This window comes from Lactuca virosa, chromosome 8 (assembly GCF_052849685.1).
Source record: "Lactuca virosa cultivar CGN04683 chromosome 8, Lactuca_virosa_CGN04683_v6, whole genome shotgun sequence".
Lineage (NCBI taxonomy): Eukaryota > Viridiplantae > Streptophyta > Magnoliopsida > Asterales > Asteraceae > Lactuca > Lactuca virosa.
Window position 1 is genome coordinate 75,821,337 of NC_136433.1, and position 25,218 is coordinate 75,846,554.

At 39.0% G+C, this 25,218-nt stretch overlaps 1 protein-coding gene across 1 annotated transcript; it reads right to left on the minus strand.

Moving 5' to 3' along the window:
• Nucleotides 1–552: 552 nt before the first annotated feature.
• Nucleotides 553–3,356, minus strand: LOC145134864 (protein BCCIP homolog). Its single transcript, XM_079069675.1, has 6 exons — nt 3,096–3,356; nt 2,500–2,658; nt 2,317–2,414; nt 2,015–2,230; nt 1,680–1,889; nt 553–658 (listed from the first exon to the last, which is right to left on the minus strand). The coding sequence occupies exons 2-6, from the start codon at nt 2,639–2,641 to the stop codon at nt 632–634; spliced, it is 693 nt and encodes a 230-aa protein (XP_078925801.1). The 5' UTR covers nt 2,642–2,658; nt 3,096–3,356; the 3' UTR covers nt 553–631.
• Nucleotides 3,357–25,218: the final 21,862 nt, after the last annotated feature.

Here is a 25,218-nt window from a genome sequence, read left to right on the forward strand (position 1 = left end):
TACTTTTTTTCATTAACCTTAGTCAAAGGGTTGTTGACCATAGACGATCATAATCGTCTACGGTTTCCGTGGCTACTTTGGGATAAATGATATTTTTTGGCTAAAAATGGATAAATAATTAGCATTTTTGGCTAATTTAGTAATTTTCTTCATACATTTTGTATTATTTAAATAGTTTAGAAATAAAGTTTACTTTTGAAAATTTTGTTTAATGGCTTTGTCAAAATTAAATATTTGATGGGTGAGAATGTGGGGGTAGGAGGTTGTGATTTTATAAAATTGAAAATTATTTTTTTCTTAGAAAATTTTTGAAAAAAATATTGAACAAAACATGTTTTCTAACTTTTCATTTTTTTTAAAAAAAAAATAGAACAGAATAAACTTTTCCACGTCCAAACACACAAATGTAAGAGATTGCTAACTGATTCAATAGTTCCACTTAGAGGTTATCAAAGATTCCCCTCAATGAGATTTCATTGCCAATTGGCTTCACAACGAAAACTTTCTTAGAAAGCTTGATAAAACAAACGTTAATTTCACGAAAAATACAACTTTTGTCACTCAAAAAGATGTTTCAATTCATTCAATTTAAATTTGTATTTTCTCCCTTACAATTATTACGAAGAAACATCTAACATAGATGAACGCTTTCGATTTCCTGTTTGTAAAAAAAGACATAAATGACCTCTTTATCCCATCAACAAAATAGCATTAGAAAACTTGTTGATTAATAAATATAAGCCAAAAGAACACCCATATATATACAATACCATATATATTTTGCTGATTAATAAATAATACTTGAAGCAGAATAACTTCCTAAGCTCCTGTGTTGGCTATAAAAATAAATAAATAAACAAATTGATATTTCATAATTAAAAAGATAAGAAGGTATTAAATTAGAAATAATTCTAGTTATTCATATGAGTAAAAGACCATTCTGCCCTTTTGTTTAGAGTGATGCTGAGGTGGTAAATGATGCATGTCTAAAGTATGTGTTGTATATACAAATTTCTCTTTCCTTTTTGGACTGAATAAACTGTCTGAATGTGAATAAATGACCATTCTACCCTTCTACTTTATGTCAATAAATGATGTGCATGTATAGAGTATGTGTTGTATATACAAAGTCTGTTTTTTTCTTTTTTGTACTGAATAAACTGTCTGAATGTGAGTAAATGACAATTCTACCCTTCTATTTATAGTGATGTTGTGGTGGGTTGTGAGCAAATGACAATTCTACCCTTCTACTTAGAGTGATGCTGGGTAAATTATGTCGGTCTAAACTCGAGATCATCTGTTGTACACACAAAGTTTGTTTCTTTTTTTGGACTGAATGAACTGTCTGAATGTGAGTAAATGACCATTTTACCCTTCTGTTTACAGTGATGTTGAGATGAGATAAATCTAGAATATGTTTTTGTATACACAATATCTAGAGTAAGTGTTGTATAAACAAAATCTCTTTCTTTTTTGATAAACTGTCTGAATATGAGTAAATGACCATTTTACCCTTCTGTTTAAAGTGCTATTGAGGTGAGACCTGTCTAGAATATGTGTTTGTATACACAATATCTAGAGTAAGTGTTGTATAAACAAAAAATCAGTTTCTTTTTTGATAAACTATCTGAATGTAAGTAAATGACCATTTTACCCTTGGAGAAAAGTAATCATCTAACCTCATCTTTTGTAGCGCAAGAGATTTCATTAAAAAGAGCATCATACAATGATGGCAGAAGCTGAAGAGGGAGATATACAACACGTTGTGAGATCAAATGTCCAACATCAACTGCTTTCTCCCCTATATATGATTTTAAATTTTCTTTTATTCCTTTTTCTTGACACTTTGATATCAAAAACTCTTTCACTTCCATCATACATTTACAATCCTGGATTAAAAAACAACCATATATTATATATTCAAAATCATATTTCTTTATTAGTTTCTGTTATCAAAGAAAAGTGGAATGTGAATCTTGATAAATGATTAAATGTTGCAAATGAATATTTTTACCTTATATCTTTGTAAATTCAAAGCAGAAACAAAGCCATAAACTGATTCATCTTCTATTTTAACAACTGCTCCCACTGAAGTTTGTTGTGATATTAAGTCAACAAAACTGGTCAAATCCCATTCTTTATTATCTAAATAAGTCTGCATCAAGACCTTTACTCCATGGAAATCATCAGGCTTTGGGTCAAAGAAGAGAAAAACTTCTTGAACAACTCCCTTAACAAAAAAAAACATAACTTTAATAAAAAGTAGAAATAAAAACTTCAACTTATTAGAAGGGTGAAATGTGAATAAATAAATACCTCAAAGTCATCTTCTGAAGAAGAATCTTCATTTTCAGAAGAAGAACATGACACTTCTCTCTTTGATTCTATGGTATCATGTTTCTCCTTTTTTCTACCTGTAAACATGTAAAATTTTAGCTTTTCACGATTCATGAACAAAAATGTCCATTTTGCCCTTGGGGAGAGAGAGAGAGATCATGCCTGTGGAGTTGGAAGGGGCGTTTATGTCATTTTGCTGTTTGACCTTTCGTGTAGAGGAAAGTAAGGCCATGGAACGACCTAAGCGAGAGAAGGTGTGTTGAGGTCTTTGTAAATGGGTTCTTCTTGTTGGCCTACGTGGCATTATAATTATATAGAAACCTAGAAAAGTTGATGAATATAAAGATAAAGATTGTAATATTTAAAAAGTGTAATATAATCAGTTAATCAGAGCAATACTCATAGGCATGTAAATGAATCCATCCAAAAGTTTATGTGTTTCATCTTTGCCTTTTAAGTTAAGACTTAAGTTTATGTGCATCCAAAAGTTTTTAACATGGCATTGTAAGTGAAGACAGATATCTCATTAGGGCAATTTATCAAGCATGTTGATGAAAGTTATTCGAACAAATCAAGAAGACGACTGTTGATGAAAGTAGTGGTGGGTTCGTAGAGAATTAACTGTTTCCTTAAGCTTGTGCTTTGGGTCCATTATGATTACAACGATTTCGTTTTAGCAAAACTCGTATAAAGAAAAAAAATATATCTCATGGTCTGAATAATCAAATTACTTTATCAAAATTGAACGGAATTTGTACCTGATAAAATCAATTGTGTGTCGAGAGATGAAGGATTTTTCCCTGAAAGCTCGAGGGAAGGCGAAAGACGGCAAGGACGGCGGTGGCTCCGGGTACGGGGAAGAAGGTGCCGCCGGTTCAGATTACCTCGAGGAGTGGATTTCAAGAAGGGAGGAGTATATCTCCGGCGACGCTGCACGGGTCGACGGAGGGAGGAGCACTTCTCTGGTGGCCGGCGGGTGGAAAAGTGAGAGGGAGGAAGAAGCGACTTGGAGGCGTTTTTAATTAGCCAATAAATAGTTAAGAGATGAAACAAACAAATGAATCTATTAAGTGTCAAATTGTTGGGCTGATTTGTTGGGCTAAACCGAAGGCCTCTATTTAAAAGAATCTATTAATTTTTTTATAAAATGTTTAGCCCAAAATTAGAATGTAATAAGAAAATAAAATTTATATTTTTTTAAATGGAAATCTAATTTATTCTTGAATTTTGAATCCATATATGTTTCAAATGAGACTTGAATCCTAAAATTCTAGATTTCAAGAAGGACAAATATTGATCGGCTAGAAGCACTTTGATAATTAAAACCTACATGATCTTTGTGTTTTTAACTATATTATTGGAGATTACTCTTGTTTGTCTTCTTACCATCGGGTTTATGTTTTAGATCAGAAAAAGAAGATGTTAGTATTGGAAAATTGGTTTTAATCAATTTATAAAAATGAGTTCTTTTCAGTTTTTGAGATTCGAACCTTAAAACATTATTAAAATGTCTCATTTATCGTTGTTTTGGTATATCACACATCCAAAAAATATTTAAATGAATGAGAAATTAATTCATGAGATGATAGTGTTGGAATAAGTAAATAAAAGAGATTATTGGGTGAAAGAAAGAAAAGAAAAGTTAATGGGCCTTTCTTCAAATATTCTTTCTTTTTGTAACTGGAAATAAACAATAATTACCTAATTAATCTTGTTATTAATATCTGCATTTAATCTATGTCGGTTACAAGTTTGGCCTATAATTTATATGTATAAATAGAGGTTTTGGGTGACTAACTGGAACACCCAAATGAAAACAAAATTCTCTTCTTCTCCGGTTCATCTTCTTCATTTTCTTGCTACATTGAAGGTATAATCCATATCTATATAGTGTTCGGGTGGTCTAGAAGAACCACTTCAACTTGTTGTATCTTAGGAAACAAACACCGGGTAGCAGACAAATTTGTTTGTAAGGATATTGTGTTAAATACATGCCTCAGCCTTTTCTATTTTTTGTTTGATTTCATACATTTTCATAATATAATTCCTACAATTTTAAAACAAATTCGTTTGTATGAAACGAACAAAAGAAGAAAAATGTTTTATGCATTTGTACTGCTCATTTTTCACAACAAAACAAAAGAAAAAAAACAATTTTGATGAATCAGAATTTCAGTATTTCAAAATTTAGTATTAGTTTTCTGATTCATATTTTCTAGATCAGATTTTCAACATCAAATACTATATCAGAAAATGCATTAGATTTCTGAATAAGATTTTATATCAGAAATTACATCAGTTTTATTCGTCGGGATTTGTGATTTTAAAAGTTTAATATCACCTTTATGCATCAAAAAAATTTGTATCAGATTTTGTTTCAAAGTTTTGAATTTATTTTTTGCATTAGTTTTTTATCAAAGTTTCTGATTTAAGATGCATTGAATCAATTTTCCGCCCACAAATCTAAAAGCATCAAAAGACTTTCAGATTTTAAGAACTTCACATAGTTTCTAAATTTTGATTTCAGCTTTAAAGATCAAAATTCAGATTCCGGATCTTTGGATTTGTTTCAAAATTTTAGTATCAATTTGTATTGTTTTATAATCTATTTATTATTTTGATTTTTATCCAAGTAAGAGGCAGAGATAACTTCTGAAAATTATAATTCTAAACAATTACATTTGGTGTTTAAATTTTAGAAATGTCATCATCTAGAGTGGAGTGATTTCTGAAGTAAATTATACTGGATGCTAACTCTATGAATGGTGAATTGATACAGGTGCTACCTGTCAATGTGTGTTAAAAAAGGGAGTGGTTCAAGAACTTTAAAGTTATGCATATATTCTGATCTTGTGCATGTTGAGGCAGAAAATTATTTGAAACTGGTGATTATAAATACTTAAATTTGGTGTGTAACATTCATCGTCTTGGTAATTTACATCTTTGATCCCTTAGTATGAAAATTGTTTGCAAAGTTGGTCTTTGGCACTTAAATGAGAAACGCGGAGTTGTTTGCTTACGTTGGGCGTACCCAAGCGTACGTTGAGCGTGTGTGGTCGATGTTTAACCTTAATTTTTTAGGTTTGAGCCATATTTAAGCATCATTAACTCCCAATACCTTCTCCCTCCTCAACCTCAATTGCCCACTTCGTCCCTTACAAACCCAAATCTCCATTTGTGGTGTTTTGAGCTCATTTTTGGTGTTTGGTGTCCACTTTTGAAGGAATGGAGCCATTAGAAAGTAAGGAAGGAATTCCAAGCTTTGTATATCTCATTAAATCTTGCTAGATGTGGAGTTTTGTGCTTATTAGTCCCATAATCTTTGTCTATCTGGGGAGGAACTACTCTGGACCAAATGAGTTGTCATTTTGGACGTTTTAGAGTGTCTTGAGTTATAAAAATGGGATCTTGATTGTTCACATCCCTCCATGCATCCATTTTGGTGGCTTAGAACCTTAGGATAAGTTAGGGTTTTGGTGTTGGGCGTTTAATAACAATGCAATATCACAAATGTAACTTCTGGTTCCTAGTATGCATTTAACTCATTAATTTATTTATTTTGGAAGGGTAACTCGATGAGTTGGTGGCCCTAACTTGACGAGTAGAGGGCAGATTATGCGCGAGGTTTAAGCTATCTACTCGGCGAGTAGATCGGCCCGAGTGAAACCCTAATTTCGGGGTTTTGCACCCTATTTAAGCTCCTTAATCCCCACCCCTTGGCCTCATTTCTAGCCTCCATGTCCCAAACCCTAATCCACGAAACCCTAGAGCTTTATTTGAGAGTGTGAGTCATTTTTAGTGATCTTTGTGTACTTTTGAAGCTTGTGGAAGAAAAAGAAGATAGAGGGCTCAAGAGAGAAAAAGTAGATCCAGAAACTTCACACCATTTGCTACATTTTCTGGTAATCAAGTTTCTATCTTGGATATTAGTTCATTAAATCTCTTTATGTCCTTTTTATGAGGGTTTTTGGTCCAAGAATGATAGCTTTTGGAGAATGATCGATCCAAGTGGGTATTCTTCCAGATCTAGAACCTAGAGGGCCTGAAATGACATAAAGGTGCAAACTTTATGCCATTGGAGCCCCCATGCAAGCTATAGAGTGTCATATTGGCTTTTTTAGCCCCAAAAGGCCATGCATGTGGAAAAAGGTGGAAACTTTACGTGTCCAAGTAGTGTTAGGGGTGTATATCTTAGGTTGTAAGCTTCAATTGGGTGTATGGATGGCTTAAGGACCAAGTTCTAGGTCCCAATGAATTAGGGTTTGAGCTAAACCCTTTAAGAAGAGGTATTAATGGGTAAAGTTAGAAACTTTACCCTTAAAAGGACATTATCAGGGTTTATGTGAAGTGTGAAGCTTGGATCTGAAGTGTAGGGGGTTAATCCATTAAGATAGCCCAAACAGACAAGGGAACTCGGCGAGTCCAGAAAGGGACTCGACGAGTTGAGTCGGGTTGTCCCGATTCCATGTTAGGTAGAACTCGACGAGTCTATGAAGGGACCCAACGAGTTGACTCGGTTGATCATGAGTCTGAGCAGTATAGGAACTCGTCGAGATAGGAGGTAACTCGACGAGTTGAGTCGACTGGGAGTTGACCTTGACTTTGACTTTGACCAGGACGTTGACTTTGATTATGGGTAAAATGGTCATTTTACCCTAAGAAGGATTATCAAATTTTGATTAAGTGTTATTGTGAAATTGATAGTCGGGGAGTCGTTGGAGCAGCAGTCAGAGATTCCTCACATGCGATTTCACAGCTAGCATACGAGGTGAGTTTCCTCTAGTAGGAATGGGTCTAAGGCACCAAGGTCGGCCCATTTAGTTAGTAGTAGTTTCGGGCTATGGTCCGATGCCGGGCGGGGCCCGATGTAGGTTTATATGTTTTTCCGGATTTCGATCCGATGTCGGGGCGGTCCCGAGGAATGCTTGTATGCTTGATGTCTTTGTGATTCTTGCATGTGTTTCTACTTGTATGTTTCCGGACTTCGGTCCGATGTCGGGGCGGTCCCGAGGAATGTTAGTATGTTTCTGGACTTCGGTCCGATGCGGGGGCGGTCCCGAGGAATGTTAGTATGATCCGGATTACGGTATGATATCGGATGGGGCCTGAGAAATGTTTAAATGTTAACGATATATGCTTAGGTTTATGTGTATTATGTGATTATGCTCATATGTATTCCGAGATGTGCTCGATGTCGGGCGGGGCCCGATGCCGGGAAAGCCGATGTCGAGCTTGACTCGATGTAGCAGGGGCGAGGCCCCATATATGTTTATATGATATGTGTATGGTATGTGGTAGTTGGGGAGACTCACTAAGCTTCATGCTTATATTTTTCAGTTTTGGTTTCATGTACTTCCGCTAGTAAGGGGAAGAGCTCGGGATGACTGCATGGCACACACCACAGTTTTCAACCTGGGATGTTTTAGACTCTGATATTTTGATACATGGTTTTGATACAGTAATTGGATACGATGTTTTTGATATATGACTTGTGATTTTATTATGATGTGGTTGCATTATGGTTTTCTTAAATGAACTTAAAAAGAAATTTTTGGACTATATTTTTGGGATGTTTCAAGTTGGTATCAGAGCCTTGGTTTGAAGGATTCGGACCCACTCTCGGGTGTGTATGAACTCAAACTAAGGACTTAGTATGAAAATTTTCAAAAGAAAATCATTTTTACAAAAAAAGTTTGAAAAGAGAAAAGAACTTTGAAAAGAGAAAAAGGGTGTGGTGAATGCAATCAGCCGAGCTCAAGTAAGTACTCCCAAATTACCCATACAAGTTTATGTTATGATATGTTTATGAGAACTGCATGCTAGATTTGGACTAAGGATCTAGGAAGGATGCCTTATGTGCCTATTAATCTATTATATGTGTATTAGCTTTATGAGAATTGCATGCTAGATTAGGAATAAGGATCTAGGAAGGATGCCTTATGTGTCTGTTATATGTATCTTAGCTTTATGAATTGCATGCTAATACAGATTAGCCAGTAAAGGCCTGAATGAGATATGCTTGATTATGTTTACTCGATGCTCAAATGTTGGTTGCTTTGTGCTTTTAGGAGTTCTAGTTATCTTTTACTAACTAGTAAATAAATATGTCAAGTTACATATTGCGAGGATTAAATAATTTCAGAAGGTTAGGTCTAGCTCTATTGTGCAACTCTTGTTTGAGTCCAACCGTTGTAGGGTAGGATCTCCCATTCGAAGAATTATCTAGACTTAGTGATATGTAATAGTATTATTCACAAGCTAGTTAGGGGGAGATAGCAGGTACTTCTTATGCAGCTGATGGCGGATAGTGGGTTGGTGAGTACCCTAGGGCAAGCCTAGGATGAGATTAGCATGAGATCAGCAGTAGTAGTAGAAAGGACTTGGTGGAGTCGAGACAGTTCTTAAGGAAAGTACGGATAGATTTGGAAGGTAGTATGGGCCCGTACTACTGAAAGCAAAGGATCCGTACTCGAATCGAGGAAGGCTGAGATGAACCTAGGAAACTTGTAGAATGTGAGATCCCTCGAGTTATGGTGACTATACTGATGTTTATTATGGTGTATTTTCAGTATGGTGACGCTACGCACTAGGCCAATTGGCACTTCAGGCATTGGTGAGGGATCAGGCTCGAGCTCTGGAGTCGGGCAGTTGGATGAGCAGACGAGGGAGTTCATCTTGTCTGAGATCACACGCAACATTCTTGACCAGACTCATGTGATCTTTGGTTCGGTCAAGGAGGGTATTTTGGAGCTTCTAAATGAGAAGTTGAGTGCTTTCTGCACCGAGGTAGCGGCCATAATGGGGTCGCGCACACTGACTTTCAGGGAGTTCAGGGCTTGTGGAGCTCCCGACTATCATGGGGCTCGGGACCCCATTGCTAGCAGCAGATGGTTGGATGATGTCGCCAACGCGTTCCGTACGAGCAGATGTCCGGAGGGGGACAAGGTCTGACTTGCATCCTGTCTTCTGAAGGACAGAGTAGGTGATTGGTGGGAGGAGGTCGTACGAGCCATTGGGGATGATACAGTTCTAGATGTTATGACCTGGAGTGATTTCTCGGCCCGGTTCAGGGCCGAGTTTGCACCTGTGATTGAGGTGCAACAGCTTGCGACGGAGTTCCAGGATCTTGAGTAGACGACAGAGACTGTGGCGGAGATCACCGCCAAGTTTAGGGAGAGGACCCTTCTCGTTGCGCGGTATGTGGCGGACGAGGAGATGAAGAAGGCCTGGGATCATGAGATGTTGCGGAGTGATATCCGCCAGTTTGTGAGCCGCTCCAGCTGCAAGACGCTGGAGGACATGATTGCTAGGGCTCGAGAGAGGGAGTTGGATTTGGATATGGAGAAGAAGAGGAAACCAGATGGGGTTCAGACAGGCAGTTCGGGCAAGAAGCCCAAGTTATCAGACCACATATCGAGGAGCCGACAGGGCCGCAGCCGGTGTGGCAAGTGCGACAAGATGCACGAGGGGCGTGCAGGGAGGGGAGTTCGGGCTGCTTCAAGTGCGACCGAACTGGTCATATGAGTAAGGATTATACAGCTACCACCACCACCACAACAGTTTCAGATCTGATTTGCTTTCAGTGCAATCAGAGGGGCCATAAGAAGGCCCAGTGTCCGAGTTTAGCAGCGGTAGGACAGGTGGCGGCACCCGCTCCTGCCACGTTGAGGATTACAGATGGCCGTCAGGGTCGGGCCGAGACGCATACGGCGAGGAGCAGGGCTTTCCAGCTTACTGCAAAGGAGGCACGTGTGGCTCTCGATGTTGTGACAGGTATGTATTCTCTCCTTATCTCTTTATCTATATTGTTTACCGCTTATATGTATATGTTTTGTTATAGGATCGTTCTTAGTGAACGGTATGTTAGCCCTGGTATTGTTCGATTCGGGTGCCACCCGATCTTTTGTGTTGCTTGCGCTTAGCAGACGCTTTGATGGAGCTCCGGGGGAGCTAGACTGTCCACTTGATGTGGAGATAGCAGATGATAGGACCATCCGGGTTACGAGGGTGCATCGGGGATGCACACTACAGTTATTCGATGAGCAGTTTCCAGTGGATTTGGTTCCTATTCCCCTGCGAGGGAATAAGGTTATAGTGGGTATGGATTGGTTGAGCCCCAATGGGGCAGTGATCGACTGCGAGAAGCAGCTAGTGAGGGTTCGGACTCCTAGTGGGGGAGGGTTAGTGATTCAGGGCGAGAGGCCACAGCGCGAACCAGTTTTATGTTCAGCAGCGAGGGCGAGGCGTTACCTTCAGCAGGGTTGCGCAGGTTATGTCGCTTATGTCATGAATACCCGGGATAAGGGTAAGGCGACAGTGGATGATGTACCGGTAGTGCGAGAGTACCCGGACGTATTCCCGGAGGATTTACCTGGGATACCTCCGGAGAGACAGGTCGAGTTCAGGATTGACCTAGTCCCTGGTGCGGCTCCGATAGCCAATGCACCATATCGGTTGGCTTCTCCTGAGATGCATGAGTTGTCTACGCAGCTGCAAGAGCTGCTAGACAAGAGATTTATCAGGCCGAGTAGTTCGTCATGGGGAGCCTTGATCCTATTTGTGAAGAAGAAGGATGGGTCGCATCGGATGTGCATAGACTACCGGGAGCTGAATTAGGTAACGGTGAAGAACCGTTATCCCCTACTGAGGATTGATGATTTGTTTGACCAACTACAAGGTGCATCTTAGTTTTCCAAGATTGATCTGCGATCGGGTTATCAACAGATGCGAGTCAGGGACGAGGATGTCCAGAAGATAACTTTTAGGACTCACTGTGGACACTATGAGTTTGTGGTGATGTCGTTTGGGCTCACCAATTCTCCAACCGCGTTCATGGATCTCATGAACCGAGTGTGCAGACCGATGTTGGATCGGTCTGTGATCGTTTTCATTGATGAAATATTGGTTTACTCCAAGACTCAGGAGCAGCATGAGGAGCACCTGAGGGAGGTGCTGGAGACACTGAGGAGGGAGAGACTTTTCGCAAAGTTCTCCAAGTGTGAGTTCTGGTTGCGCGAGGTGCAGTTTCTTGGGCATCTTGCCAACCAGAAGGGTATTTTGGTCGATCCGGCCAAGATAGAGGTTGTGATGCAGTGGGAGGTTCCGAGGTCTCCAACCGAGATTCGAAGTTTCCTTGGTCTAGCGGGTTATTATTGTAGATTCATCCAGGATTTCTCCAAGATCGTTGTTCCTTTGACCCGATTGACCAAGAAGTCAGTGACGTTCCGCTGGGGGCCTGAGCAGCAGGCAGCTTTCGAGACTCTCAGAAAGCGGTTGTGCGAGGCACCGATCCTGACTTTGCCGGAGGGCGTTGATGATTTCGTGGTTTAATGTGATGCTTTGATTACAGGCATGGGTGTGGTGTTGATGCAAAAAGGTCACATGATAGCTTACGCCTTGAGGCAGTTGAAGCCTCACGAGGCTAACTACCCGATGCATGATTTAGAGTTGGGGGCTGTGGTTTTTGCCCTCAAGATTTGGCGGCGTTAAACTCTACGGGGTCCGTTGTACCATTTACACGGACCACAAGAGTTTGAGGTACCTCATGGATCAGCCAAATCTGAACATGAGGCAGGGACGGTGGTTAGATGTGGTGAAGGATTATGATTGTGAGATCCTTTACCACCCGGGCAAGGCCAATGTGGTGGCCGACACCCTGAGCCGCAAGACGGTAGCTGCCCCGATTCGAGACATCTGTCTGAGGATGACAGTGATTACTCCATTGTTGGAGCAGATCAGAGAGGCGCAGGTAGAGGGCCTGAAGGAAGAGCGCCAGAAGTGCAAACGTATCATAGGCCGGGTGGCCTCGTGTAATGCCCGTGTTTCTAGGCTAGGCATTTATATTGACATTATAGTCTAGGTTAACCTTTGTAACTCATTTTGAAGAAATGAAAAGGAATTATGTGAATATTATGTGAATTATGTGTTTTATGCTTAATTATTAGGGCTTAATTAATTAAGAATAAAAATGAGCGTCAAAAATTAAATTTTAGATAAAGCCGATATCTATTAAGAAACTTGTAGTGGGCGTGACAAGGATTACGAATATATAAAGAATGCCGAAATCCGAGTTATAACGAAGAAGTTATGACCTGTCGAAGTTTCGCGACAAACCGGCACGGGGCCGAATGTCGTAAAAAGTGAGTTTTTGATAAACTACTTTTTGGCCTTAGTGATCTAAACAAAACTTGTAGTGTTCGTTAAACCGAGAGTAGGTATAAAAAGAACGCCCAAATCTGACTTCGTATGAGGAAATTATGATTTTTCGAAGTTTCAGCTTAGCAGTAGACTGCTAAAAACTCGAATTTTAGATCGAGTGATTTTTAGCCGACACGACCTAAACGAGAATCGAAGGTCTCGTCATTAGTAGTACAACGGTAAAAAGTCTGACGAAAACGGACGTCGGATGAAGAAGTTATGAATTTTTAACGAATTTCCTGTCCCGGTCTGTTAAAAACAATAATATAAAAATTAAAGTCAAAATTAGCCGCCGAAGTCTAAACGAAAGTTGTAGAGCGTAATTTTACCTACGCGTGCATATAAAGAACGTCAAAAACGGAGTTCGTATGTGAAAGTTATGGATTTTAGACGTTTTGGCGCGAAAATCGAGAAAATTCGCATAGTCACGTTTTGCCACGTCACCTTCGCTGAAAGAGTGCCACGTGTCCGAAATTGGTGAGTCATGCGAAGCCACGTGTCACCTTCCCTCGCATGAACATTAGTTGCGTGTCGGATTCTGATTCGACCGAAGGGAGGCCCAATCCGGAGCTCGCAGCTGGACCGAGCCTCGCACATGGACCACTAGACCTCGGTCCAATCAGTAGCTGCCACCGAGGCCTTCGCACGTGCAGCCACCTGCGCACCTTCGCCTGCGGACCCCACCACCGGAACCGACTTCGGACCCTCTATAATTAGAAGGGTCCTGCGAGCCTTCTCGGGTAGATTTGGAATTTTACCATCTTTCACCCTTTTCTTCATATTTTCTTCATCTTAACATTCCCCAAAGCCCCGGTATCGATTATAAGCCCCGGAATACGCCACGAAGAGCCTGTGAAGCCCGGAAAATTTATTTTTTCGGTTTCGAAGCCCGACCTTTGCAGAGCCCGGTTTCTAAATAAAACTCTCGGTTTTATTAGAAACGAACGTTTTAGGAAACGAATTGCTGCCCGATTTTCATCAAAACATGTGAGTGTATAGTCACTTTCATTTTACACATAGATATGAAGTATTTACCTTATAATACATGATATGTGTAAATATATTAATTGTTTATTTGAGGTGACTGTTGAGTTGATGTTTTATACAAGTTTTAAACTGTATATGTATTTTTATCTACAAATATGTTGGGTAGAACATGGGTAGATAGTGATGTGTGATAAACTAAAAGTGATGAGAGGCCTCGTTGTGATTTGTGATCAGTCATCGAGCGGAGTTTGGATGACGACCATAGACTTTCTAGACAGTCCAGTGGGAAGCACTAGCAGGCCCGCAACTTGTAGGTGTTAATGAACTTGGGTGTTTATTCGATGTACTCCATCCCCCTCATGGTTGCCTTTAGGACATGTATGGCTGAGGAAACCCCTTAGCAGTAGTGTCCATCCCGATCATATTCTTTAGGCTAGGTCTCTTGTGAAAAGTGTTTAGGGACGTAAAGTGAGGATAACGGGAACGGGTAATCAGGGTTATTGTTGATTGGTGAACTTAATAAGTTTATTATTACTGTGGGTTGAAAACCCTATATGCTCACCAGGCTCCCAAGCCTGACCCACTCAGTTTTTTTATGATTACAGGTAGTGGACCCCGAGCATAGTCGGAGGATGACGTGAGATTTTTGGATTATAGGCCAGTAGTTGTAAATAACTGTAGTAAGGCTTATAATGTCTTGTTTATGCTTTTGATCTGTATCGGAACATGACATCCCGAGGTTTTGATATATATGGAAAATATATACCTTCTTAATGAAGGGTTTTGATAAACTTTTATCATATGTTGTTTGGGGACCAATTCCGCAACATCTTTTGAAAAGATTTCTCTGATTTTATTTTAAAAAGCATAAATTAAATCGGTCTTTTCTGGCCGAGAAATTAGGGGATGTCACAGTTGGTATCAGAGCATTAGTTTAAGCGAACTAAGAAATATCCTACGATTTCTAGACTTAAACTTAGAATGCTAAGTGATGATTGTGAGATGAGTGTCTACCATATTTTAGACACGAGCACTAGTTTATTTTAGGAAAGATGCCTAAAATGCCCTTATGTGCTAAATGCTATGTGTTTGCCATGTGTGCCATTATTTGTTCGGATCTATGGTATGTTGCCGACCGGATCTGGAAACCTTATGTGTGTAGGATTCTAAGCGTATGATTACGAGATTAGAACTAACATGTAAACGTTTCGGAGTGATAAGGGAATTGAAATATCTAACAAGGATAAAGACCTAAATTCGCCTTATTCGGTATATAGATTGTAATGGCAAGAAGTCGTAGTGGAGTTGCGAATGCAAACGGAAACAGGGATCAACAGCCTCAACCTCAAGTAGTTGAGCAAGTACCTGTTGTAGGAGCTGCACCTGAGCCAATGACGATGGCTGGGGTACAAGCAATGATACAGACGATGCTGGATCGCCAAATGGAGGAGACGAGGCGATTACTACAACAGAATAGGGAAGAAACTACGATGCCTGTTGAACAACCCGTATTGAATGAAGGGCAATCAGTAGGAAGGAACTATAGTGGGACTCTTGGTCAAGCCAACCCACCAATAGTTAGACAAAACAACCATGATGGAGGAGTTGATGGACGCGGATGCAAATACAAAGATTTCATGGCATCTAAACCACCATGTCAATCTGGAAGTCCGACACCGGTGGAAGTCATGAACTGGATCTCCGAAATGGAGACGATGTTTGAAAGCTGTGAGTGCAGCAACAAACAAAGGACCGCACTTGCAATTCCTCTGTTAAAGTCTGGTGTGTTGAGCTGGTGGAAATTACTAGCTGATTCGATGCCCAAGGGAGAAGCTAGTAAGATGTCTTGGGAAGACTTTGTGCTACAACTGAAACTGCAATACTGCTCTGAGCAGGACCTTCTGGAAATTAATAATGAGTTCTAGAATTTAAAGAAGGGAAAGATGAGCGTTACTGAATACGCTGCTAGTTTTACTGAAAAGATGAAGCTTGTTCCTTACCTAGTTCCAACTGAACTCTCTAAGGTCAACAAGTTTGCCCTCGGATTACCAGCGGACTTTGGTCCGATGGTTAAGCAAGCAACCACTTTGAAAGCCGCCATCTGGGCTGCTAAGAATGTGGAGGTTCAGATCAGGGAGAAGGGCCTGGAAAGGGCAGAAGTTGGTGAAAAGAGAAAATTTGAAGGAACTTCAGGTTCCAATAAGAGAAGCAAATTTTCTAAGTCTAAGAAGTTTGGAGGAGGAGGAGGTGAAGTGAAATGGTGTGAGAAGTGCAAGAAAAAGCACTCTGGGAAATGTAGCGAGGAGGTAACTTGCTACAAATATGGAAAGACTGGGCATTATGCCAACGTGTGTCCATCCGACAAGAGGGTATGCTTTGAGTGCCATGAAGAAGGGCATGTTTTTAAAGACTGTCCAAAGAGGAAGGATGCAGCAAAGCCCAATCTACCACCAAAGCCAAAGGCGAGAGCCTTTCAGATGACCCTTGAAGCTGCAAAAAAAGAAGTCGATGTCGCTTCAGGTACCTTTCTCGTAAATGAATTGTCTGCCCAAATTTTGTTTGATTCTGGAGCCAATTACTCCTTTATATCGCATGAATTTGGTAGAAAACTAGCTTTGCCTGTTGATAGACTAGTTAATGCCTTATTAGTCGAAATTGCTAGTGGCAAGTTTGTACCTGTTAGCCATCGTATGAAAAACATCATCATTGACTTGGATGGGAATAAGTTCCACAAGGAATTATTGCCTATCGAGTTAAATGGTTTCGACATAGTTTTAGGAATGGATTGGCTTAGCGCCAATGATGTCGAGATACTGTGTAGGCAGAAAATAGTAAAAGTAAACCCGCCAGGGAAAGAGTCGTTTATGGTGTACGGAGACAAACGCAGAGTAAACTCTGGAATCATTTCCCTAATGAAAGCCAGAAAGTGTTTGGCCAAGGGGTGTACATCATATTTAGCGTTCGTGATCGATGCTAAGAAGGAAAAGAAGGAGGTGCAGGATATTCCGGTGGTATGTGATTATCCGGAAGTCTTTCCCGAAGATCTTCCCGGATTGCCCCCTGATCGACAAGTTGAGTTTCGTATCGACTTGTTACCAGGAACGACGCCGATAGCAAAAGCACCGTATCGGTTAGCGCCAACCGAGATGAAAGAACTTATGACACAACTTCAGGAGTTATTGGACAAAGGTTTCATTCGACCTAGTTCATCACCCTGGGGAGCCCCTGTGTTGTTTGTAAAGAAGAAAGACGGGAGCATGAGAATGTGCATCGATTACAGAGAGCTGAATAAAGCGACAACAAAGAACAAGTATCTGTTGCCGAGGATCGATGACCTGTTCGACCAGTTGCAAGGTTCGAGCTACTTCTCGAAGATCGATCTTAGTTCAGGATACCATCAACTGAAGGTGAGGGAGCAGGTTTATCGAAAAGACTGCGTTCAGAACAAGATATGGACACTATGAATTTTTGGTTATGTCGTTCGGATTAACCAATGCCCCAGCAGCTTTCATGGATTTGATGAACAGGGTTTGTAAACCATACCTTCATAAATCCGTGATAGTATTCATAGACGATATCTTGATCTATTCGAAAAGCAAGCAGGAGCACGAAAAGCATCTGCGTGAGGTGCTAGAAGTTCTGAAGAAGGAGAAGCAGTATGCGAAGTTCTCCAAATGTGAATTTTGGATTCAAGAAGTCCAAATTTTAGGTCATGTGGTTAACCAAGATGGAATAATGGTTTACCCAGCAAAGATTGAAGCTGTGATGAAGTGGGAACAACCAAAAAGTCCTACGGAGATTAGAAGCTTTTTAGGATTAGCCGGATATTATCGCCGATTTATCCAAGGCTTTTCTTCGATCGCTACTCCATTAACAGCTTTGACCCACAAAGGAGCTACTTATGCTTGGAATGAAAAGCATAAGGAGGCCTTTGAAAAGTTAAAGAAGAGACTGTGTGAAGCACCAATTCTTTCGTTACCTGAAGGAGTTGAGGACTTCGCAGTCTATAGTGATGCCTCTGGAGTTGGGTTAGGATGTGTTCTGACCCAAAGAGATAAAGTGATAGCATATGCATCGAGGCAGTTGAAAGAGCATGAAAAGAACTACCTCACTTATGATCTGGAGTTGGCAGCGGTAGTGTTCGCCTTAAAGATATGGAGGCATTATCTTTATGGTACTAAGTGTAAACTTTTTATTGATGATAAGAGTCTTCAATATCTCTTTAATCAGAAGGAATTGAACATGAGCCAGCGGCGCTGGCTGGAACTACTCAAGGACTACGACTGTGAGATACTTTACCACCCTGGTAAAGCAAATGTTGTTGTTGATGCTCTCAGTCGGAAGGTAAATCTTGAAAAGAGAAGGCCAAGAGCGTTGAGAATTGAAGTTGTCTCGACAATTGTGGAAAGTATAAAGAAAGCTCAGGAGGAAGCTTTAGAGAAAATTGACCGGAAGGAGGAACGTTTGGGCAAAACGTTGGTGTTTGATACAAACGGTCAAGGATTGAAGGTATTCAAAGATAGGATTTGGGTACCTAAGACGGGAGGAGTAAAAGGTCTTCTGATGGAAGAAGCTCACAAAACCATGTACTCGATTCATCCCGGCAGTACGAAAATGTATAGGGATCTAAAAACCTATTACTGGTGGCCGACGATGAAGCTCGATGTTGCTAAGTATGTGGCCGAGTGTGTAACATGTGCTAGGGTTAAGGCACAACATCAGAAACCGTATGGGAGTTTAGAACCTTTACCTGTACCCATGGGTAAATGGGAAGATATCACTATGGATTTTGTGACTAAACTGCCCAGAACAAGGAACGGTCACGACATGATTTGGGTGGTCGTTGATCGCTTCACTAAGAGTGCGCATTTCATAGCCGCTAACGAGAAATGGTCTATAGATAAACTTGCGAATTCTTACGTGAAGGAAATTGTGAGGCTACACGATGTTCCGTTAACGATTGTATCTGATCGTGACAGCCGTTTTACCTCAAGGTTTTGGAGAAGTCTACAAGAGGAATTGGGTACCAAGTTGTGTTTGAGTACAGCTTACCATCCTCAAACCGATGGTCAGAGCGAACGAACGATTCAAACATTGGAGGATATGCTGAGAGCATGTACCCTAGAATTCCAAGGTAATTGGGATGAACACTTACCTCTAGTAGAATTTTCCTATAATAATAGTTTCCACTCGAGCATCAAGATGGCACCTTATCACGCCTTGTATGGGGAGAAGTGTCGAACGCCATCATGCTGGTTGGAAGCTGGGGAAAAGCAGTTTATGGGACCTGAAATAGTCCATCAGACTGCTGAAAAGTTGAAAGTGATAAGGGAAAGTGGACACCCATTAAGTTGCCATTTTATAGGCAACAACCTTATACCCCCCTTATAGACCGGCTTCGTGAATGAGGCGTACTAGCGGTAAGACGACTTGATCTTATACATATATAAATATTATTAAACTTATAATATTATAAAGTATAAGGGTTGAATTTTAACTTTTAAAATTCTAGGGGTTGGAACTAAAGTTTTTAATATGACTTTACATGTTCCAAAACTTGAGGGCAAGTTTTGTAAACTTTCAAAACTTTTCATTTCTCATAACTTATGAGTTAATGGTTATTAAAAATGAAGACTCTTCATTTTTTGTAACCTATGTGTTCTTTTAATGGTTATTTATAAATGTGACTTTTGGTTATCCATAACTTAAGAACTAGTTATGGACTCCATTAAAACACATAAAGATCAAGAATTAATCTAATCAATTATTAGCACATAATTTCTATGATCTTCTAAACTAATATGTTTATGAGTGTTCATATCAAAAATTTCAAGAATCGTAAGTACATATACAAAACTTGAAATTTTGATACGAGCTTTTGAACAAAACTTCGATTTTTCAAGTTTTTTTTTTTTTTTTTTTTTGCATCAAGTATCAAATAAACAAACCAGGCTCTGATACCACTGATGAGTTTTCTGCATTCTAACACTCCTATGGTGTACATGCAACCCTAGAAACCTTGGATCTATGTTTGACTAAGATACATGCAAATAATTATTTTTCCAAGGTTCTTATCCTAACTAGCATGGCATGGAGTACTTGAATCAAATAAAACTAGTAGAATTACTTACCTTGTAGTAGTAGTTGATTGCTTGGAGTTTGAGAGCCTAGCACCAATAATGTGGATGCCTCAAATGGAAGTCACAAATAACCACAAACTTGGAAACTTGAGAGAATAGTCACAAACTTCTTGAAATCGGCCCTCTTAGTTTACACACATCAACTCGTCCAATTTCAAGAACCAAAGCCTCCTTTATATAGTGTGGTGGATTAGGGTTACATCCATGTAAACCCTAATACCCATGTCTTTTCATTTCCATGAGATCCATGGGTTAAAGCTCCATGGAGTATCCATGGACTTTCCATGCAAGCCTAGCCCATTCCAAATAAGCATTAGCCCACACTATATAAATACAAGAGCCCATATTTAATTAGTCATACTTTTGATCTCTAAATTAATTCTAAATTAATTATAGATCAATACTAATTAAATAATATGATTTTATATTAATATGTTAGGACTTATAATATATTAATAAATCATAACTTATACTATTCTCAAACGATTATCCATAAATTGTTCGGGTGAAGTGCAACCCAAATGGACCATGCCGGGTCGGGTCAAGTACATACCAAATATAGTTATGGACTTAGACACTATATCCAACAAGATGTGCCCGACATAATTCCCATTTCTGAGTTAAGGTTGGATGAAAACAAGAGGTTGATCGAAGAACCTGAGGCAATCGTTGACCGTAAGACTAAGAAGCTGAGACGCAAGATGGTCGATTTAGTGCTTGTGCGTTGGAAACATACGAATGGGCCAAATCTCACTTGGGAAACGGAGAGTGACATGATGAGTCACTACCCGCATTTGTTTGCTGATGTGTGATTCCGGGGACGGAATCATCCTAAGGGGGAGAGAATTGTAATGCCCGTGTTTCTAGGATAGCCATTTATATTGACATTATAGTCTAGGTTAACCTTTGTAACTCATTTTGAAGAAATAAAAAGGAATTATGTGAATATTATGTGAATTATGTGTTTTATGCTTAATTATTAGGGCTTAATTAATTAAGAATAAAAATGAGCGTCAAAAATTAAATTTTAGATAAAGCCGATATCTATTAAGAAACTTGTAGTGGGCGTGTCAAGGATTACGAATATATAAAGAATGCCGAAATCCGAGTTATAACGAAGAAGTTATGACCTGTCGAAGTTTCGCGACAAACCGGCACGGGGCCGAATGTCGTAAAAAGTGATTTTTTGATAAACTACTTTTTGGCCTTAGTGATCTAAACAAAACTTGTAGTGTTCGTTAAACCGAGAGTAGGTATAAAAAGAACGCCCAAATCTGACTTCGTATGAGGAAGTTATGATTTTTCGAAGTTTCAGCTTAGCAGTAGACTGCTAAAAACTCGAATTTTAGATCGAGTGATTTTTAGCCGACATGACCTAAACGAGAATCGAAGGTCTCGTCATTAGTAGCACAACGGTAAAAAGTTTGACGAAAACGGACGTCGGATGAAGAAGTTATGAATTTTTAACGGATTTCCTGTCCTGGTCTGTTAAAAATAATAATATAAAAATTAAAGTCAAAATTAGCCGCCGAAGTCTAAACGAAAGTTGTAGAGCGTAATTTTACCTACGCGTGCATATAAAGAACGTCAAAAACGGAGTTCGTATGCGAAAGTTATGGATTTTAGAAGTTTTGGCGCGAAAATCGCGAAAATTCGCATAGTCACGTTTTGCCACGTCACCTTCGCTGAAATAGTGCCACGTGTCCGAAATTGGTGAGTCATGTGAAGCCACGTGTCACTTCCCTCGCATGAACAGTAGCTGCGTGTCGGATTCTGATTCGACCGTAGGGAGGCCCAATCCGAAGCTCGCAGCTGGACCGAGCCTCGCACGCCTGAGCCTCCGAGCCTCGCACATGGACCACTAGACCTCGGTCCAATCAGCAGCTGCCACCAAGGCCTTCGCACGTGCAGCCACCTGCGCACCTTCGCCTGTGGACCCCACCACCGGAACCGACTTCGGACCCCTTATAAATAGAAGGGTCCTGCGAGCCTTCTCGGGTAGATTTGGAATTTTGCCATCTTTCACCCCTTTCTTCATATTTTCTTCATCTTAACATTCCCCAAAGCCCCGGTATTGATTATAAGCCCCGGAATAAGCCACGAAGAGCCCGTGAATCCCGGAAAATTTATCTTTTCGGTTTCGAAGCCCGACCTTTGCAGAGCCCGGTTTCTAAATAAAACTCCCGGTTTTATTAGAAACGAACGTTTTAGGAAACGAATTGCTGCCCGATTTTCATCAAAACATGTGAGTGTATAGTCACTTTCATTTTACACATAGATATGAAGTATTTACCTTATAATACGTGCTATGTGTAAATATATTAATTGTTTATTTGAGGTGACTATTGAGTTGATGTTTTATACAAGTTTTAAACTGTATATGTATTTTTATCTACAAATATGTTGGGTAGAACATGGGTAGATAGTGATGTGTGATAAAATAAAAGTGATGAGAGGCCTCGTTGTGATTTGTGATTCAGTCATCGAGCGGAGTTTGGATGACGACCACAGACTTTCTAGACAGTCCAGTGGGAAGCACTAGCAGGCCCGCAACCTGTAGGTGTTAATGAACTTGGGTGTTTATTCGCTGTACTCCATCCCCCTCATGGTTGCCTTTAGGACATGTATGGCTGAGGAAACCCCTTAGCAGTAATTGTTGGATTAAATGTCTAAGCCCATAACTATTATTGGTCTGTACTTGACCCGAGAGTAGCATGGTGCATTTGGGTTGCATATCTTCAGGACAATTTGTTAGGATGGACTTTTGAGAGAAGGTTATTTATGGTTTATTAATATATTATAAGTTATAATATATTAATATGAAATCATATGTTTTAATTAGTATCGATCAAGAATTAATTTGGAATTAATTTAGTGATCAAAAGAGACTAATTAAATCTATGAGGACTAATTATGATAATTAGTTATATTTATATGTGTTGGGCTTATGATCCATGTTGGACCAAGTTTATGTATGGATACATAAAGAGTTGGGCCACATGAACCATGGATCATAAAACCCATGGGTATGGATTATGGGTTATACCCATGACCCTTGGAATCCTACATATAAATAGGTTACTCCATAGCCAAAATCACCACTTCTTTTCTTAGAGAAATATGGAGGTGTTTTGGTGCATGGAATTCTCTCTCAAGAGCCACCTTTGTCCTAGGTGTGTTGTGATTCCATTTGAGGCATTTCATACTATTGGTGTTAAGCTCTTAAGGCCAAATACATCAAGACTTCAAGCCACATAAAATGTATGTTTCCCTAACTAGTATATTATATGGTTTATGTCAAATGCATGCTAGTTATAGGTTTAATGCCTTGGAAACCATTTGCATGTATAATAGAGAAAACATAGATCCAAGGTATTTAGGGTTGTATGTGCACCATAGGATGTTGTAGTATAGTAAAACCCAACAGTGGTATCTGAGTCATGGGTTGTTTTCTATTATATTTGATGGAAATGTATTTTTTTTTCAAGTTGAAGGAAAAAAAAAAGAAAAAAAAACATGAAGTTTGTCAAATTTTATGATAATTACTTGATTTTATGAAAAACTAATTATTTATAAAATTTGAGTCACTTTACTACAAGAGTTGAATTAGGTCAATTTATTAAAAGATAGAATGATATGATTATTTTATTTGTTTTAAAAGTTTGATCTAAATGGTTTTAAGGAGTTACAAATTTTGTCATAAAATTTTGGAACTCAAAAGTGTTTTTTAAAGTTATGATCTTAAGAGTTTTGAAACTTCCATAAGTTATGGATGTGAAATGTCTCATTTATTAACTCTTTAGGTTATGAATTCCAAGAGTCTTCAAAGGATAATTGTCAAAGTTTCAAGATTTGTATTAGTTTATATGATTATCTAATTTCTTGAAAATTGTTGATGTGAATTATCTTTACTTATGAGTTTAATCTAGATCATAGAAAAATTATTTGATTATTGTGTTAATTGGAATATTTGATCTTAATGGTTTTTATGAACTCCATAACTTGTCCTCAAGTTATGGAAAGTGAAGAGTTTTTCTTTTTAAAGTGTCATTAAGTCTCATAGGTTATGAAAATAAAAAAGTCACTATTTTTAATGTCATCATTAAATGATTTAATGTCTTCCATAACTTGTCCTCAAGTTATGGAACTTGAATTTTTTTTTCATTAAACCTTAATTAAACTCATAAGTTATGAAAAATCCAAGAGTTTTGAAAGGTTTCAAAACTTGTCCTCAAGTTTTGGAATTTGTAAAGTTACCCCCCATGTATACTTTAATTCCAAACTAGACCTTAGAATTTTAAAAGTTTAAAATTCAAACCTTATACTATTATTATAATTTTAATTATATAGATATGTATAAGATAAAGTCATCTTACCATTACTAGGCCTCATTCACGAAGCCGGTCTATAAGGGGGTATAAGGTTATTGCCTATAAAATGGCAGTTTAATGGGTGTCCACTCTCACTCACCGCTTCCTTTACCGGTGGAGGGTCGTTAGCCGAGCAGGTAGGACAAGGACTATAATTCTCCCTTCATTATAAGTATAATGATAAATACTAAGTAACTAAACACTTATAAATTCCCAATCTTAGTTACTTAGGAAAATGTGAATAAGTATAATGATAAATACTAAGTAACTAAACACTTATAAACACTTATAAATTCCCAATCTTAGTTTTATATGTCAAGAGGATAGTGGGAGTCTTAAAGATCCTAAAAAGAATTTCAAGAACTAATCAAGAATAAAACCTGAGGTTCTTCACTAGCACACGACTTGAGGTTTATAACCTATCGTGTTGACATATTCTGTGCCCATTCCAGTTAAAGTTGGCTTTGCATAGGAGTTCTGAAAGTTCTCAATTGGTTGCATAACAACTTGGAAGCAATGGCAGGACCTGTACTGCCAGGTGGCAAGAAGTTAAGATTGCATAAGTTCAGTCCATATGAGTTTGGATTTTTCATTATCCTTGTCTTGTGACTATGGTTTTGACGATTCACATGGATAAGAACACATACACCATAAAATCTAAGGGTCATAAGGTTTCTCTCCGATTCATGAAAATGATGGTGAGGAAACACTTCCACCAAGTAGATTTGAAGCAGATGGCAAAAGGTCTAAACAATTGAGACTATGATTACGGCATCCCTTTTCATAGTTCTGAAATTGTTTAGACACACATGCATGCTATCTAAGGAAAGGTGTATGATTTTGATAAAGTTTTATCAAAGCATCTCGTATCAGAAATCTGAACTTTGGTAAGAAAGTCAATAAAGTATTGATTTCTAGAAGTCCAGCTGATTTCTGAGTACATGTCAAAGCTAGTGGGAGCATAAGTGTTATGCTAATAATCATCATGTTAGTGGGAGCATGATAATTATTGTTAGTGTTGCAAGTTAGCAATGTTAATTATAGAAAACAAAAGTTTCAATTCGTGAGGCTGCAGGGATTGAAAAAGTTGTTTTGCTATAATTAAGGGAGATGATATACTTCATTTCAGTTCTAAAGGCTTAGATTGAGACCTTAATCATCTTTAGTCAAGAATATATATATATATG